The sequence below is a fragment of the Setaria viridis genome, chromosome 6 (genome assembly GCF_005286985.2).
Source record: "Setaria viridis chromosome 6, Setaria_viridis_v4.0, whole genome shotgun sequence".
Classification (NCBI taxonomy): Eukaryota; Viridiplantae; Streptophyta; class Magnoliopsida; order Poales; family Poaceae; genus Setaria; species Setaria viridis.
The window spans coordinates 2,634,594-2,651,423 of NC_048268.2; the positions used below are offsets into that span (position 1 = coordinate 2,634,594).

Below are 16,830 nucleotides of genomic sequence, written 5' to 3' on the forward strand. Positions count from 1 at the left end.
AATAGTTCACTCGTCTGAAGGTTGATGCTGGATATGATTGGCACTTTTTTGTTTTAGTTACCGTATGCTTTTCCATTTCCATCTTGTTTTGGACCTTGAATGTTTTGGGTAATGCTTGGTTGTTGACCGTGTCCCATCCCGGGTAAAACGCAATACAGAGTTGAATGATCTCTTGGTTCTTTGGTCCTTCACGACCACAGAACTAGGATTAGCAGATTAATGTTTTTTTACTTAAATTTCTTTCTTTAAATAAAAGAAATGAGATTCTTCTACAACAAACCATTAATCATTTATTCCAGCCACTGAACTTTCTCCAACACTGTTACTGCTAGTATCCTTAAGCAGACTTCAGCGTGAAAAAAGAGGCACCCATGTAATGGAATCCTATTACTGTGGAGCTGACGCCGGCCCAGAGGGTGGTCCACATAAAACGCAATTGCATGCCGGCCCAGCGATGCAGTTTCCATGAGTACCTCCCAAGTGAATGCAATCACTGTTGCATCTCTTCTGGGTACACTTGTCACCCAACCTAAGAACTACGGGCTTACAATCTCCCTTGTTTATACTTTCCATTGATGCCACCTCATCTGCAAATCTCAAAAATAAAAAATACTATCAAAACAACAGAAAACAACGCTTGTGAAACAGATCAAAGCAGCAGGCATCAGCAGCATGATGACAATTGTTTGTTACTCATTATTTATACATGTGTATTGCTGCAATAGGGACAGGGATATACTTGACAACATCACCATGAGGGCAAGGATCAGGAGAACTTTGGTGGCCTTCATCTTGAGTAGCTTGTTGAATTGAAAGGTGGTGTGAAGGGTTAATTGTGTTGAAATGAGAGCAACTAGTTGCTAATTGTCTGACCTGTGTATAACAAGCTCGTAGATAGCAAACGTGCCTTATAAAGGATCAGAACTTGTTATGTTTGGAAGTACGTTAATATTATATGGCATTGCATAAGGTCTAGAAAAACATGTATAGTAGGATTTAATTGTGCTTATGAATATGAGCACAAAAATGGTTCAGTCTATTGCAATAAATTAATGCATACCAAGGCAGTACTGCCATTCTTTAGCTATATATGCATATTCTTTGGCAAAACAACTGTAGGTGAGTTGTGAAAAATTGAGTGCAATCAAATGCAATCAATGAGATGTCAGAATTATAGAGTATGTATAGCAGTATTTAATTGTGATTATCAGTTCGAGCACATAAAACGACTCCATGTAGAGTAATAAATTAATGCATATCCAAGGTAGTATTGTTGTTCTTTACATACCTAGATATGCATATTCTTTTGCAATACAACAATAGGTGATGAGTTGCGAAAAATTAAGAGCAATCAAATGCAATTAACGAGAAGTCACAATTATAATATATATAGTAGCATTAATCGTGATTATCAATATGAGCATATAAAATGGCTCATTCTAGAGTATTGAATTAGTGTATATATAGCAAGGCAATATTGTTGCCCTTTGTATTGAACTGCATATTCTTTTGCAATACAACAATAGGAGTTGCCAAAATTTAAGAGCAATCAAATGCAATTAATGAGAATAACTACAAATACATCATTTCTTTAATGGCCTAATGGTGTTGGATGGCTACAGAAATTTTACAACACATTGTTACGATGAGCCGCCGCTAGCTCTTGTACGTAGGAAATCATTGCATCCGTCTTAAAAATGGGATAAAGTAAAATATACACTAAAGATTTATTTAGCTTAAAAAAAGAGCTGCTGGCGGTCCCTGGGCCGCTAAATGTAGGTGATCCTTGGAAGCCGGTGGCTAAGGATCGAAGGCACCTGAGCTGAGCTGCTCGAAGCTAGTCGCACCAGACGAACTAGGAGCCCTTCTCAAACTAACAAGGAGCAAGGGCCCAGATCTAGCACCCCTGCAAAAAATCGAGGTACACTGAGCCCCTAGCAGGCACTTTGCTAGTCAGTGCCACACCAGGACGTCACATCGACTGGCAGGCCACAGGCACCGGCATCATGATGAGAGGCTTGATCATGATTAATATATGATTTGAAGAACGTGTCATCACATAATGCGGTATCAATTCTTGTTCCCCTTTTTCCTGAGCACGTGCGTGGCCTCTGTTGTTACCAGTGTCCTAGAAGCCATACAAACCCTTTTGGTCTACACCTGAATCTTGAGATCCAACACTCCCCTCATGAATATAATCTCTTGCTCCCTCATAGGGACAGGGAAGAGGCAACCTTTTATAGCATACATTGTCTCGTGAACAACTAGAACACAAGAATTCTCACCATGGTGTCCTCGCCTTGCTCCAATATCCCTTCTTCCTCAAGTTTGAATAGGTACTAAAATAGTGTGGCGTATGTGTGGGCTTGTTGACGGTCATTAACGACACCTTTTTAACCCTATTTATCTTCAATATTAGCATGAAAATAACATCGCTATCATTGATTATATCTAACAATCGGACTATATATGCATACATCTTGTGTTTTAGAGAATGTCCTATTTACACAAGAATTTGGTCTATTTTGGAGTACAAATGAACAAGACCCAGAACTAAGAACAATCCCATAAAAGATGCTCAACTGTCATATGCTCGAAGCACACAACGTTTTGGTGATAAACTCTATTCTATGGCAACTTGCGTCTCCTGTATGGATTTAAGTTAATACAGATAGATGCTCAAGATGACAGCTAGCACGAATGGTCGTATCTAAGTGTATCATGTCCTCATCATTTAAGTTAATATATAGATATTTGCTTGAGAGGACAGCCAGTTCTGTCATACTGAGGAGTCTTTTGAAACTGCAGCGGTTTTGTAAAGCTTTGCAGTTTCGTTGGAGGTAAAATCAGAGTCCTTGGCAAAGTTGGGGGCAAATCTACAAGGACAAAAATGTCTATTACAAATGAACTGGCATCGTTAGTGCTCTTAATGCAATGCAATGGGGGCTTAAAACAAGCTTCAGTTCAAAAAATTACAAAATAACAGTTGGTAACCAGGCCCTAAAAAAAATAGGGGTAACCGGGTAAGAAGGTAGCTGCTCCTATTATTAATAGTGTAGTGTTAGTATTCTCCAGTGTTCAAAATTTTGGCTGAAATTTCATGAATTTCACGAAATTTCGGTCGTTTCAGTGGTGACCGAAATCACTATATATTTGCCCAAATTTCGGTTTCATCAACAAAAGACACACTTTTCAGTCCAAATTTCGGTTGAAATTTCGTGAAATTCAGTGTTTTCGATGGGGACTGAAAATTCGAAAAAGAAATCCTAGTCCTTGTGATTATGGCTTCTATGGGTCAACCATATGTCCATGTACTACCATTACTGGAAAACTCACCTTTAGTCCCCGATTGGGTAGACTCAAATCTCTCTAAAAGCCATCCGGGATAAATTTTTCGAGATAAAAGGGAGGGGTTTTTAGTCCCAGTTAGTTTTTTACCAACCAGGACTAAAAAATCTTCAAAAAAAATAAAAAAAGCCCCACGCTACCGGCGGCTGCCTAGTCGCCGGCCCGGCCGCCGCTCGCCCGCGCCCGCCGGCCTCCGCCTCCACCCATGCGCGCTCCCACCCGCGCCGCCACGCCCGCTGGCCGGGCGCTGCCCTCGGCTCCGCCCCGGCTGCTCGCCCACCTCCACCCCACCGTACGACCCCCGCGCCCGACCCATGCCTCCGCCACGCCGCACGCCCCGCCCGCGCTGGTCGCTCCTCCTCCGCCCGCCGCGCTCTTCCACGCCCGTCGCGCCCGGTCGCCGCCTGACCGTCTATGCCCTCGCTAGCCCTACCCTCGCCCCGCTGCCGCTCCTCACTCCCAATGAGGGGCGAGCAGAGGAGGAAGGGGAGGGTACCGAAGGGATGGGGCAGTGGCGGCGCAAGAAGAGGAGGTGGAGGCAGAGAGGAGGGAGAGGAGGAGAGGGAGGGAGAGAAGGAGAGGAAGAAGATAAGGATGAGCCAGGAGGTGGAGGCGTAGGTGCAGAAGATAAGGTGTGAGGAGCCAGGAGGCGGAGGAGAGGGAGAGAGGAGGTGGAGGGGGGCGTGCGGAACGAGAGGACCCTTTTCTCCCGGTTGGTGTCCCTTCAGACCACTGGGTTTTATAACTGGGACTAAAGGGGCTCTTTAGTCCCGGTTGGTGAGCCCCCCACCAGTGGCTGAGTTTTAGTCCCGGTTGATGAACTTTTAGTCATGGGTAAAATTTAACTGGAATAAAACAGGTGGATGGATGGTGAATTATCTAGTAGTTTACGTGAGCTAACTCATTTGTAAGAAAATTTTGGGTCCACGAACAGTCAGCGAACTCATTTGGAAGAAAAATCTCGGGTCCGCGAACAGTCAGCGTGCCGTCCTGGTTTTGGATTTTGCATCTGTGGGCCATCAGGCTGGCCGATATTTTTGTCTCGCTTCGGACGGCCGCAGGTAAGAAGAACGTTCCGACCAGTCAACCACCAACCATTTAACTAGTCAGTCGTCAGTCAATCCACTCCTCTCTCACGCCAAGATCCAAACATTCCGACCAGCCAACCACCGGCGCCGCCGTGCGGCTTCGTTCCACGCCGGCCCTCTCTCGACGACGTTGCCCGGAGACCTCCGCCGCTGCTGCCTCCTATACGGCCCGGCGATTTCATCGACGCTGCCCAAGGTAACTAGAGTACTAGACCAAACCTCGGATCCATTTCATTCCTAAGCGAGCCATAGGCCGCAAGCCCGCAACTAGACGCCTTGTTGTTGTTCCCTGGTGTAATCTACCACTCCACCTATTCCATGGCCACCGAGGAAGCCGAAATTCAGGGCAGGAATTTTGACGAAAAATCGCCAGAGTATTTCGTAGACACATGCATGGTAGTTTTGATCTAATTTCATCTATTTAAACTTATGGTCAAGCTGCTATAATAAGTGCCAACGACCACCCCAGTTTCGTTCTCAGGTGTGTGCCAAAGAATGGAGGCTGCCGGCAGGGACTGGTCGGAGTTGCCCCTTGACGCCCTCATGCTGGTCTTCGCGAGGCTCGGCCCCGTCGAGATCCTAATGGGTTCAGGCCTCGTGTGCCGCTCATGGCTGCAGGCAGCGAAGGAGCCTGAGCTGTGGAGATCCGTGGACATGGCGAACCACAGGGTGGTGGAGGAGATGAAGGGAGACGTCCTGTATGCGATGGCGAAGCTGGCCGTTGACCGCTCCATGGGGCAGCTGGAGGTGTTCTTGGGGAAGTATTTTGTCACTGATGAGCTTCTCAAGTATTTAGGGGCCAGGTACCTTTTCTTTTGCTTTCAGCACTAAATTTAATCTTGTGAAATCATTTTAAGGGGTCAGAAGTTTACCAATTAATACAGTTCTCGGAGTAAATTGAACCAAAATTGTTTAGGGGGTTATCTAGATTTTGACCATACTTAGTCTAATTTAGACTTTTTCCATGATTAAATGTACGTATTTTCATAATTTCCTACCACTACAAGGTCATATGCATAGTTTGTCAGATAGTAGTAATAATAAGTTTGATTGCCACGTAAGGCCTTAACTCTATGATAATTCAGTAACTGTATGGTTTTTTTTCGAAAGGCAGTAACTGTATGTGTTGTAGTCTTGTGCTGCACCGGTGGTCATTCATTTCTAGAAAACGCAGCATTAGTCCGGTTGGTAGGGGTAAAAAGATCCGGAAAATCCATCCAGGACTAATTATTCGAGATAAAGGGGGTCTTTTAATCCCAGGTCATCCACCCGGGACTAAAGACCCCATTTAGTTCCGGTTGGTGTTACCAACCGGGACCGAAAGGTTTCAAAAAAATAAAAAAATGGGCACCCGACCACTCGCCGCCTGCGCGCGCCCGCCCGCCTAGCCGCGTCGCCCTCGCCCGTGCCAGAGCCGGCCGCCCGCTTAGAAAAAGGGAGAGGAGGAGGGAGGGAGGAGGAAGAGTTAGCGCCAGAGAGAGTTAGTGTCCACGAGATAAAGAAAGGGAGAGGGATGAGATAAGATGGAGAGAGAAGGGGAAGATGGAGAGAGAAGGGGGGTGTGGAGTGCACGTGAGAAAGGTCCCGGTTGGAATTTCCAATCAGGATTAAATCTTTTGTCCCAGTTCTTTTGTCCGGGTTGGAATTTCCAACCGGGACAAAAGCTCTCACCGTCGGTGCCAAATTTTTTAGTCGTTACAATTGGGACTAAAGGGGGGCATTAGTCCTGGTTGGTCTTTACAACTGAGACTAAAGCCCCTCCCATGGGTGACCTTCGGTGCCTCATTTTTGATCCGGGACTAAAGCCAATTTAGTTCTAGATCCAAAGTCAACCAGGATAAAGGTACTTTGATGGAAGGTCAGTTCTCTAGTAGTGATTCTTGACAGATGGAGTTAACTGCAAGAAAGAGAGCTACATAGTATTATAGAGTAGATCCATTCTTAATTTTCTCTGCCAACATTTTAAATCAGCAACCCTTTTAATCTATTTCTTCCTCAGACGTTTGTATTGCATATTCTTGCTCCCTCCTAATCTAACCACGTCCGCAGGTCAGCATCTCTGAAGATCCTTAGCCTTACATCATGCCACGAGGTCTCTAACAAAGGATTCACCGAACTGGTTACGAAATCACCTCTGCTAGAGGACCTCTCACTTGAGCTCTGTCCAAAGGTCGGCGGTCGCAACGTGTACGAGTCTACCGGCAAAGCATGCCGCCAGCTGAAACGTTTCAGCCTGCGCAGAGAGTGCTTTAGGTTCTCCTTGAACTACCCTCGGCGTGTCGCAGAAGCGCTCGGAATCGCAGCGACGATGTCCGAGCTGCGAAGCCTCAGCCTCATCAGCAGCAACATCACCAATGAAGAGCTGGTAGCCATCGTCGATGGCTGCCCTCGCCTGGAAATTCTCTGCTTGCGTGATTGCTACAAAGTCATAGCTGACGACCCCCTGAGGGCCAAGTGTGCCAGGATCAAGATACTGACGCTTCCTGAATATGACCGCTAGCTAGTGATCTCCACTATGTCGTCGCGGATTATTACCATGGTTTGACTAGAGTTAGTACTGTTTATACAAGTTGTTGTGACCCTTGTCAAGGCTAATACTGCATTACATTTTGTTTGCTAGTAGTACTGCATTTCATTTTGTACATTGTTTGCTGACAACCTGGTAGTATTTGACCATTGCAAAAAAAAAAAGGAAGCCAAGTCTCATGCAGGCCTCAATGTCCATTTTGTGATCGATCACCTGCAATTCTACTCTGTCGTTCATTTCTTTATAACAGCTATTATATTGCATGGTTATTAGCTGCAAGAAAAGTGTGATCACACTTGTACATATTTTGTCAAAAATATTGAATTGTACATTGTAATTTGTAACGTAGCACGTATATATCTTGTATATACTCTCACTACTCAGGGGAAAACTAGGCATATTACCAGCAACTAATTTGATGGATTAACGGTACCAACCAGAAATTATGAAAAGAAATTCCAATCTAGCTATGTAACTTGTGGCTATTGCTCATCTTTATGGCATAATAAGTAATGGTGAACCAATGCCTTCTAATTACTGTTTATGTTGATGATTATACCATATATGACAGTGTGGAAGTTATGTTGAAAATGTGGGTGTCACACTTCTTTTTTGTATGGTATCTACTGTGTGTGTCATATTTGTTCATGAAAATGTGTGTGACACATTGGTTATTGATCGAGCATATGTGTGCCACATCTGCTCTTGGTTCTACTATTTTTCTTCTAATCACTATTTGAAAACACAGGATAGCGCACGTCACGTGCAATGATAGGGGTGATCGACAACAGATAATGACTCGGGTGTAGCGTGCTCTTTTGCCCTCAAGCGTCTCTTACACTGCTTTGGAACACACCGTCGCGTTAGAGATTCAATAGTCGAGCACCTCGCTCTTCACGTTGAACTTCAAGCCGCTGAGATGCGGCACATGCATGTAGCTCTGCATGTGTGCCGACTTGAACAAACAAGGAGAAGTAGTGATTGAGTCCATCACCAGAGATTCGTTGCCTGATGACTCCTAAAAGGCGTTACAAGCATTTTTTATCTCAAACTTTTTTCAATTATAAAAAAAGTTCTTGAGATTTCAATACAAGTTGCTAACATGTGAGTATGGTCCATCTTTATGGCCTACGGTTCATCTTTATGGCATGATAGGTAATAATGATTTAATGCCTTCTAATAACTGCTTGTGTTGGTTATTGTAGCCTATATATGACGCATGGAAGTCATTTTCAAAATGTGTGTCACATTTGCTTAACTTGTATATACTACAAATTGTGTGTATCACACTCGTTCATCATGACAATGTGTGTGCCATATTGGTTATTGAGAATGTGTGCCGCATGTGTCCTTTATTCTAAGGTACCTTTTACTATAAAGTAAAATTTTTCAAATCTTCGATAGGTTACAAGTGCATGTTGCACGTCGCATGATAGGGTGATAGGAGAATCCTGTTGGGTACCTGGAAGCCATGGACGATTCAATTCTGACCAGTGATCTAACTTGGATCACGTATGATCTTATCCTATATATGCTATAAAGGCACATCAAACTCTGTAAAAGGGCATCGGGTTGTGCAAAAAGCCTAGTGCTATTTTGACTTTATTGCCCAACTGCACATAGGCTGCACCTGTACACCGGGTTCAAATTTTGAAAAGTTACCATTTCACATTTGTTTTTTCTTAATCTATCTTACTATTAAGTTCAGTACAACAGATGTACCCTGGTACTTTCGCATGTACACTATGGGTACTGCACACGCTCTAAACCATCATATTTATGGAACAATAGTTGTACACCATGACTTTTTAGCTAAGTACACCATCAACATGATTTTTTGCTAGTGTACTCGTAATCTTTAGCATAGTTAATACATGACAAGCATAAATATCTAACGTACATCAGATGACACATCTAATGAACAGAAAAATAACACATAATTGATGAATGCATATGGTAGAACAGATAAACACGCTGATGAACATAGCATTAACATCTAACAGACCGCAGATGAACACATGATGAACATTAGTGAACATATAAAAGATATGCAAAAAGAAAATATTCACATCGCATGTACCATAAAAAAGACAAAAATCACATCGCATGTACCACAAAAAAGACAAAAATCAGATCATTAATGCAGCCAAATAAAAAATGCACGACCAACTAAATTATATAAAAAGCAAGAGGAGCTAGCCGCCCAAGCCGGAGCCCCTGACCCCACCGTCGCAACTCCTGAGTAGCTCGGTGCATGGGACTTGCCAACGGCCCCGCCGCCCCCGCACGAGAGCTCACCGTGGCTGTGACCCCGCGAGCTGCTGTCGCACCTCACCGTAGCTCCCTACGTGGCAGCTGGGTCCGCGACCCTCGCCCCAAGGTCCCTAGGCCACGAGGAGAAGCAGCGTCCCGTGGCAAGGGACAACGGGAGTTGGTGGCATGCGAACTGCTCGGCCACCCCGCGGCGAGCAGTAGCATTGTCCGGCGCGCACGTGGCACACTACTCAGGGTGACGATGCCAAGGAGCGCCGCATGGATGGCGTACCGCGAAGGGGTCTGCGCCCAGGCCATCGGCCGTGACGCGGGCGCTACGCCGCACCACTGTACCGGCGACCGGCGACTGACGACCCCACGGCATTAGCCTCGCGCGGCGCCAGCCGCGGGAGGGACGAGCAGCCGCAGAACCCGTTCTCGCTGCCCTGCTTCTAGTGGCCCAGCCCCACGTCGCGGCAGCGGTCCTGCACTGACGGCCTAGGTCATGGACCGCGCCCCTATGATCTGGTGCCGCAAGCCTTGCATGGGCTCGGATCCGGTGGCTTCGGCGTCAGTGCGCCCCTGGAGCCGGCTCCGGCAGCCTCGCCACGCCACCACGCCATTGTGCTGCACCGCGTTGGCAGCCGGCGGCCCAGGATGCCGCGCCGTGCCACCCCAGATTTGAAGCCGACCGCCTCACCATGACTCATAAAGGTGTATTTGGATGGGATATAATCCCACGGGCATAGTTACTGGTCCGAATCTCGAAGCACACCCAGGACCACAATCCTACATCTTTCATAACTTTCCTCCACATATAATCTTGGTAGACGATAGTGACTCATCTGTAGCATGGTCTTGTCCTCAAGCTTTTTTGGCAGCGTAGGTATGCTCTATAGTGTCAAACAAGCAATAGTCAAGTCAAGCAACTTTGCTCCGAAAATGCTTTCGTGTAGCTAGCAACATCCGGACCGCTAATCTCACATCGTTCCTCGTGCCCTTTTGTCACATTCATATGTATTGGGTTGTATTTGATTTTTTTCTCAAACGTATATGTACCAGCGGTACAATCCCTATACAATTCGATGGGACATACAGAGTTATTGGGTACCGATGCAAAAGGACAAAAGGTGCATCTTTATATGCATGTGTACAGATTTTTTACATTCAAGTAGACAGCCTTTTTGACAACATGTGATGATTCCGTACATGCGTGAGAACTTTTTCAAAATTTTTAAAAAATACATATGTTATATGAGTTATCCATATTTAAATTGTTTAATGTTTTGTTTATGCGCGTACACGGTGTGTACTACACACGTTCTAACCAAGGTATACCAACTGCACTCCTTAACTTTTACCTATGTACACTACATGTACAAAGTTTTTCTCAATGATGAGCGATCATTTTTTCAATGATTTCAAGTCTAAAATGGAACATGTACTTGGTAGGCAACACTGCTTAAGAAAAAAGATATCTACACGTGATGTATATGGTGATACACTTTTATGTACCGTTTGTTTTACAAGAGAATCATGTTTTCAAAATGCTGGTAAGTTAAACTGGTTTTAGAATTATTTTGTTAGCTTAGAACTAGAGAAAAAATAGAAAGCAAAAAAATCAAAGGAAAATGAAGAAGCAAGAAAGAAAAAAGAAAAAGGCCACGGGCAGAGCTGCTGCTCGCGGCGAGACGAGCGTCGGCGGCAGCGCCCCGTGCTAGCGCTCCCGCGTGGAGCCGGCGGACGCGCGCCACCCTGCCCGTCTAGCTGCGGTCGAGCCGTCTGGCTACGCCGCGCGTCGTCGTGCAGCGCCATGCGCTGGCGTGGGTGCCCGTTTCCGTGCCGCGCCGGGCGGCCTTGGATGCCCCGCCGTCCAGCTGCGTCGCTGCCACCGTCGGGCTGCGCCGCAGCCGCCGTCGGACTGTGCGCGGTGCCGACCTTGTGCCGCACCACTGTCGGATCTGCGGTAGGCCGGCCCATGTGCCCCCGCGCGCCGCTTCGCCGGCCGAGGCCGCAGTCAGATCCGAATGACGCGCCGTGCCGCCGCGCCACCGCGTCGCCGCCAAGAACGCGTGTCCGCGCCGCGCGGACGTCCGTCACCGCGGCTGGTGGTCGTGCTCCCCAGCGTCGCACACCGCCGCGCCCCGCAGCGGAGGCCGCCCACCGCGGTCGGTTAACGCCCTTGAGGGCCGCAGCCTAGCCCGCGCTGCGCTCTTGGATCTCGGGCAGCGCGACTGCTGTATGGCGGCGCCGCGTGACCCCACTACTCGGAGCACTTCTTCTCTGACGCATTTGTCGGGGCGTCCGTGGCCGGGCTTTGGAGGTCGCAGCCGCAGGCTGGACTCGGCGGCCCCAGCGGGCAGGGCACCGCGGCCGCAGCGGACTAGCCTCGTCCCGGATCTGGATCTGAGACGGGAGAGAGAAGAGAAAAAATATTCTTGATTTGCATGTACTCCCTCCAATTCTTAAATATATATGACGTTTATGACAAGCAAATTAGTTCATTTTTGAACTAACTAGTTTATCTTAAACATCATATATAGTTTATCCTAAACGTCGAATATTTAAGAATGGAGGTAGTATTTGTTTTCAAATGAATATTTGTTGGTTGCTAATGTAGTAGTACTATCTTTGCAGGGCACCATCTCTGACGAGTCTCCGCCTCATTTGTAGTCAGGATATCTTCAAATTTGAAGAGGAGATAATAAAGTTTCCTCTGCTTGAGGAGCTCGAGATCTCACTCTTTACAAATATAGATGGGAAGCATGTATTTGAGGAGGTTGGCAAAGCATGCCCAGAGCTGAAGCGCTTTAGGTTCAATAGGTACCGCTTCCATGAATTTGCAGAGTACTCAGATGATGATGATAGCGAGTTCAAGTACAACAAGGATGATAATGCCCTGGGGATTGCATCCATGCACGGATTACGCTCTCTGCAGCTCTTCGGCAATAACTTTACCAACGAAGGACTGGCAGCTATCCTTGACAATTGCCCCCACCTGGAGTCCCTCGACATCCGTCATTGCTTCAACATCGTCATGGATGATGCCCTGCGGGCCAAATGTGCTACAATCAAGACGCTGAGGCTTCCTTATGATTCAACGGATGGCTATGGCTTACAGTTTGAGGGTCCTATCTGGCCAGGTTCTGGACTTGGCTTTGACTCCGACTCAGATGATTGTGTCTATGGTGGGCCTGACTATATTCTGGACTCGGATGAGTATGATGATTACTGTGATCCTCTCCGCTATCTCGACGGTGTGCATGAGTCCGAGCTTGGCCCAGAACATCGGATGTTCCTCAAGGGTATGCGCATGCTAATGAGAGATGACAGCGATGATGGTTACTGACCCGTGATTCTTACCATCCCGACCTTTATGGCGTGTTCATGGACTAGCTTGAGGATCTGGCATTCCTCGTGGGGCTCGTACATGTCCCTGAAGTAGATGTGGTGTGGGTGTTGCTGGTACTTGGGATCTCAAACCCTTTTTGTTGGAATATCGCTTAACACCTTCATCCTAGCTATGTGTCAGTTTTTTTTTTATCTCTTTTGTGGTCACTGATTGTTCCTGTGAACTTGTGTGGAGTTGACAACGGGTTTCACCTGACATGTTTTCTTGAAGCTGGAACTGGCAATGTCTGTCTGTTGTACTTTACATCACACCATGTGCAGGTGGACATGGTATGCATCATGTCTACTTTTGCAATTGGTCGATGGTCATGTCCTCTAGTTTACTAGTTAATTAGCATTACCCAAACAGGCGTGAGGTTATGAGTCTTCTTAGACTCCTTTTTTCCTTTGTGACATCAATCCTATGTTCTCCTTTGTAGAAATAATCGTACTTAAAAATAAGTCACAATTTTGAATTACGGATTGTGCATAATTAATTATAATAAGCCAAATAATGCGTGTTTTACTAGTTGCCTGCCTGTTGCCCCTCCCCTGTATGCTGCCATTCCTATGCCTGCCATCACCACCTGTCGATCATGCTCTCATTGCAAGCCTGTTGGCGCTGGAATCATCTCCCAGACAAAATCCTCCTCTGGTGACCATAACGACTCTTAACTTGTTGAGGCTTCGTTTGAATACTTCATAGTCGCCTCCAATCTCTACGTATGAGAAGGGATTGGCAGATAAACGCCTACATTTCACCCCCAATCCATACGTAGTTTGAAGAATTGGGCTTATCCAAACAAGGCATGACTGAGATTTTGGGATTTTTCAGTGGGCAGTAACTGAAGGAAGGGAGGAAGAGGAGAGTGTTAAGAAAAAAAATTGCAAAAAAAAAGAGATTCCAGTCGCTGCCCTAACGGCCTAACCAAACCTTATGTTTGGGCCCATGGAGGCCCATGGAAGCCGATTCTCTCGCCCCACGAAAGAACCCATATAGACCAAACACAGCCACCCCGCCCGCCGCCCCCCGCCGCCGTGCCTCCCTCGCCCGATGAAGAAGTTGCCCGGGAGTCTCCGCCGCCGCCGAGGCGCCGACTCCGAGCCACCGGCGCCGCCACCGAAGGCAACTAGGCTCACCCAAACTTCGTTTCGATCCTATCCAAGCCACCGGAATACGCAGGCCACCAAGATCGTGGCTTTCAGATTACTCATCGACCGCGTGTTCGCAGACACTCCCGTCTAATTTCATTTCAGAGTCAGGAATTTACTTTCTTGTTCTCGAGTGATTACTGAAGTTTCAACGAATCGATGTCTTAGTCCTTGTCCTAGGGTTCCATTTCCATCCACGGGAGGGAAGTCTTCAGACCTTTGCGACTGTACTTTGGCAAAAAAAAAAGTTTTATCATTTCTGTCCCAAATTTCTTTGTGTGGATTGTGTGGAAATGCTCCAATGCTGCTTGCTAAGGAGGTTCTTGCTGCCTCGGCCTCGTGTTAACATTTCTGTTTTCTACTATCTCACAGTGGCACAACAATTTCTTGCAGATCGATATAGCCCACCCTGCGAATATGCTGTCCGCCACAAGGGACTGGTCTGCACTGCCCCTGGACGTCCTCGTGTCGATTTTCACTAACGTTGGTGCCGTCGATGTCCTCACGGGCACAAGCCTCGTGTGCCACTCGTGGCTCGAGGCGGCCAAGGTGCCTGATCTGTGGCGATCTGTGGACATGGCAAACCACAATGTGGAAAAGGTGGACGAAGATGACCTGCGCGCACTGGCGAAGGTCGCTGTGGACCGTTCCAAGGGCCAGCTGGAGGTGTTCTTGGGGAAGCTTTTCGTCACTGATGGGCTTCTCATGTATATAGCGGACAGGTACTCTTTAATTTCAGTACTGGATTTAATCTTTGTTCAGTCTAGATTTATTTTTGGGCTTCTTTCGCTTATTTTTTTTCCTCTTTAGGCAGAGTAGATTGCCAGTTAGTTTTGATACAATTGCACTGTTATAGTGTTATATTCTATGAAACAAAACGTGATCATATTCTTAGCATGAGATTAGTTGCTGGAAAAGATTCTTGATTTGCTTCTGTCATAAACTTAAATTTTGTTGTTCTATGCTTAATTTTTTCAGATTATAAGTTGAAGAAGTGATAGCACAGTTCAATCAGTTAAAAAGAAAACAGGTCAAATCTCTTTAGGCCTTTACTCTATGACAATCTACTGACGGGTCAGTGCAGTTACAAATTATAATGTGCTGCTGGCAGGGTTCTGGTAGATGAAGCTAGCTGCAACAAACATAAACTATCAGTTACTAGTGGCCTACGTATTCGTTAAACAAACTTAGATTGTTTGAACCCACACTTTGCAGGATTATCTTAGCTATTATCTGTAAATAAGCTCCAGCGGCTCATTGCATCCAATGTCAGTGATGTACTGTAGTTGCACTGGTGGTCATTCTTGATTGACTGCAAGAAAAAAAAAACTAGTTGTCATTATACACCCATTCTTAATTATCACCGCGAATTAGCACATCCAACTAATGGAAAATTGTTTTTCTGAATCAGCAACCCTTAATGTATTCCCATGTATATACGTTTGTATTATTGCATATCCTTGTCCCCTTCTAATGTATCCAAGTTCGCAGGTCAGCATCTCTGAAGAGCCTTAGCCTCATATCATGCCATGATGTCACGAACAAAGGATTCAGCTATTTGATTGCAAAGTCCCCTCTCTTAGAGAATCTATCGCTTGAGCTCTGTCCAAGAATCGGCGGTCGTGGCATCTATGAGGCCACAGGCAAAGCATGCCCTCAACTGAAGCGTTTCAGCTTGCACAGGGAGCTCTTTAGGTTCTCTTTCAACTACCCTAGGCGCTACCAAGAAGAGCGGGGGTTAGAGGTGATGCATGAACTCCGAAGCCTCAGCCTCATTGGCAGTTCCGTCAGCAACAGCGGACTGGAAGCCATCCTTGACAGCTGCCCGCACCTGGAGACTCTCTTCCTTCGCGACTGCTACCTTGCTGTTCCTGACAGTGCCCTGCGGGCCAAGTGTGCCAGGCTCAAGACGGTCACATTTCTCAAGTATAAGTGGGTCTTGGAGAACAATGGGGGCTGCTCGCGAAGGGTTCTACGGCAGTACGAATGACAGGTGGTCCCTCCATGCCAGTAGCCTTTGTGGGTTATGGCCGGAGGCATATTGTAATTTCTGACATGGAAGGCGGTCGTGGTTGCGCCCACCTGCGCGTGCAAGGGAAGTAGAGGTGGGGAAGGTCGGTGAAGAAATTTGGGCTGCTAGATTAGCATCCAATGTTTTTGAGTGACTGAATTTTTTTTACTTTTCAGTAATTTGTAAAACTGTATTTGGATGAATCTTCCAACATATAGTCCATACAGGCTTCTATGTATTTGTCTGGTACAAATATAGTAGACAAGCTGCATTTATGCTAATTGTATTCCAGTGATTATAAGAGATACAACAACAGCCCAATCAAGAGTTCACATTATCCAGTCATTGGTTTCCACTAACTCTGATATTTTTCTTTTATCGCTGGAGCCTAATAGAATTGGGTTATCGCCCAAAAAATTATCGGTGTTTTCAATTCAACAGACCAGCCGGCCAACCTAGAATTGTGTGAGCACACTTTTTGGCCCACGAGCGAGCAGATAAAGGCATGTGGCCATCCCTTAATTCATTTGAAGCCCTCAAATTAAAAAAAAAAGTATATAGGGGACAGCCGGACAAATATTCAGCTTCAGTAACAACTTGCTGTCTGTTCCCATTTTTGTTTTGTTAAACATGATTTCTGACCAATCCAACATCCTGAACAAAATTTCCGTAACGACGAGAGCTCGTAATTGTTTGACAAATCAATTACTCCATCCATTCCAAATTATAGATCATTTTGACTTTTCTAAATTCATAAATATTATTATCCACCTAGCTGACATTCACTATATCTACCTAGATGCATAATAATATTTATGAACTAAAATTAAAACAACCTACAATTTGGAACGGAGGGAGCGGTACCCAGACCTATTTGAGCAGGAATGGATCATGGTTGAAACTACAAAGTTATTCTGAAGTTTAGACGTTTAGTTGGGCCAGCGATTCATACATGCCAGTAAGCAATTGTCCTCAAAGCACGTTTCTGCATTTATATTTGATTGCTGCCGTTGGTGTTTTCAGTGGTTACTACCTTTGCATAGCGCCCCTGCTGAAGGTCC

General features: G+C 46.1%; 2 protein-coding genes across 2 annotated transcripts; both read left to right on the forward strand.

Annotated features, from left to right (window-relative positions):
• Positions 1-3,943: 3,943 nt before the first annotated feature.
• On the forward strand, positions 3,944-12,565 carry LOC117860177 (putative F-box/LRR-repeat protein 9). Its single transcript, XM_072294547.1, has 4 exons — positions 3,944-4,632; positions 4,918-5,239; positions 6,486-6,555; positions 11,918-12,565. Exons 2-4 carry the CDS (start codon positions 4,932-4,934, stop codon positions 12,563-12,565), a joined length of 1,026 nt encoding a protein of 341 aa, XP_072150648.1. The 5' UTR covers positions 3,944-4,632; positions 4,918-4,931.
• Positions 12,566-14,175: 1,610 nt separating this feature from the next.
• Positions 14,176-16,040, forward strand: LOC117859821 (putative F-box/LRR-repeat protein 23). The gene is made up of 2 exons (XM_034743001.2): positions 14,176-14,480; positions 15,250-16,040. The coding sequence occupies exons 1-2, from the start codon at positions 14,176-14,178 to the stop codon at positions 15,746-15,748; spliced, it is 804 nt and encodes a 267-aa protein (XP_034598892.1). The 3' UTR covers positions 15,749-16,040.
• Positions 16,041-16,830: the final 790 nt, after the last annotated feature.

Excerpts from the sequence above, each read along its gene's own strand:
- LOC117859821 (XM_034743001.2), top strand. The coding sequence starts at position 14,176 with ATGCTGTCCGCCACAAGGGACTGGTCTGCACTGCCCCTGGACGTCCTC. Across the intron at positions 14,481-15,249 it reads CTCATGTATATAGCGGACAG|GTCAGCATCTCTGAAGAGCC; the intron begins GTACTCTTTAAT and ends CCAAGTTCGCAG.
- LOC117860177 (XM_072294547.1), top strand. The coding sequence starts at position 4,932 with ATGGAGGCTGCCGGCAGGGACTGGTCGGAGTTGCCCCTTGACGCCCTC. Across the intron at positions 5,240-6,485 it reads CTCAAGTATTTAGGGGCCAG|GTCAGCATCTCTGAAGATCC; the intron begins GTACCTTTTCTT and ends CCACGTCCGCAG. Across the intron at positions 6,556-11,917 it reads ACAAAGGATTCACCGAACTG|ATAATAAAGTTTCCTCTGCT; the intron begins GTTACGAAATCA and ends TTTGAAGAGGAG.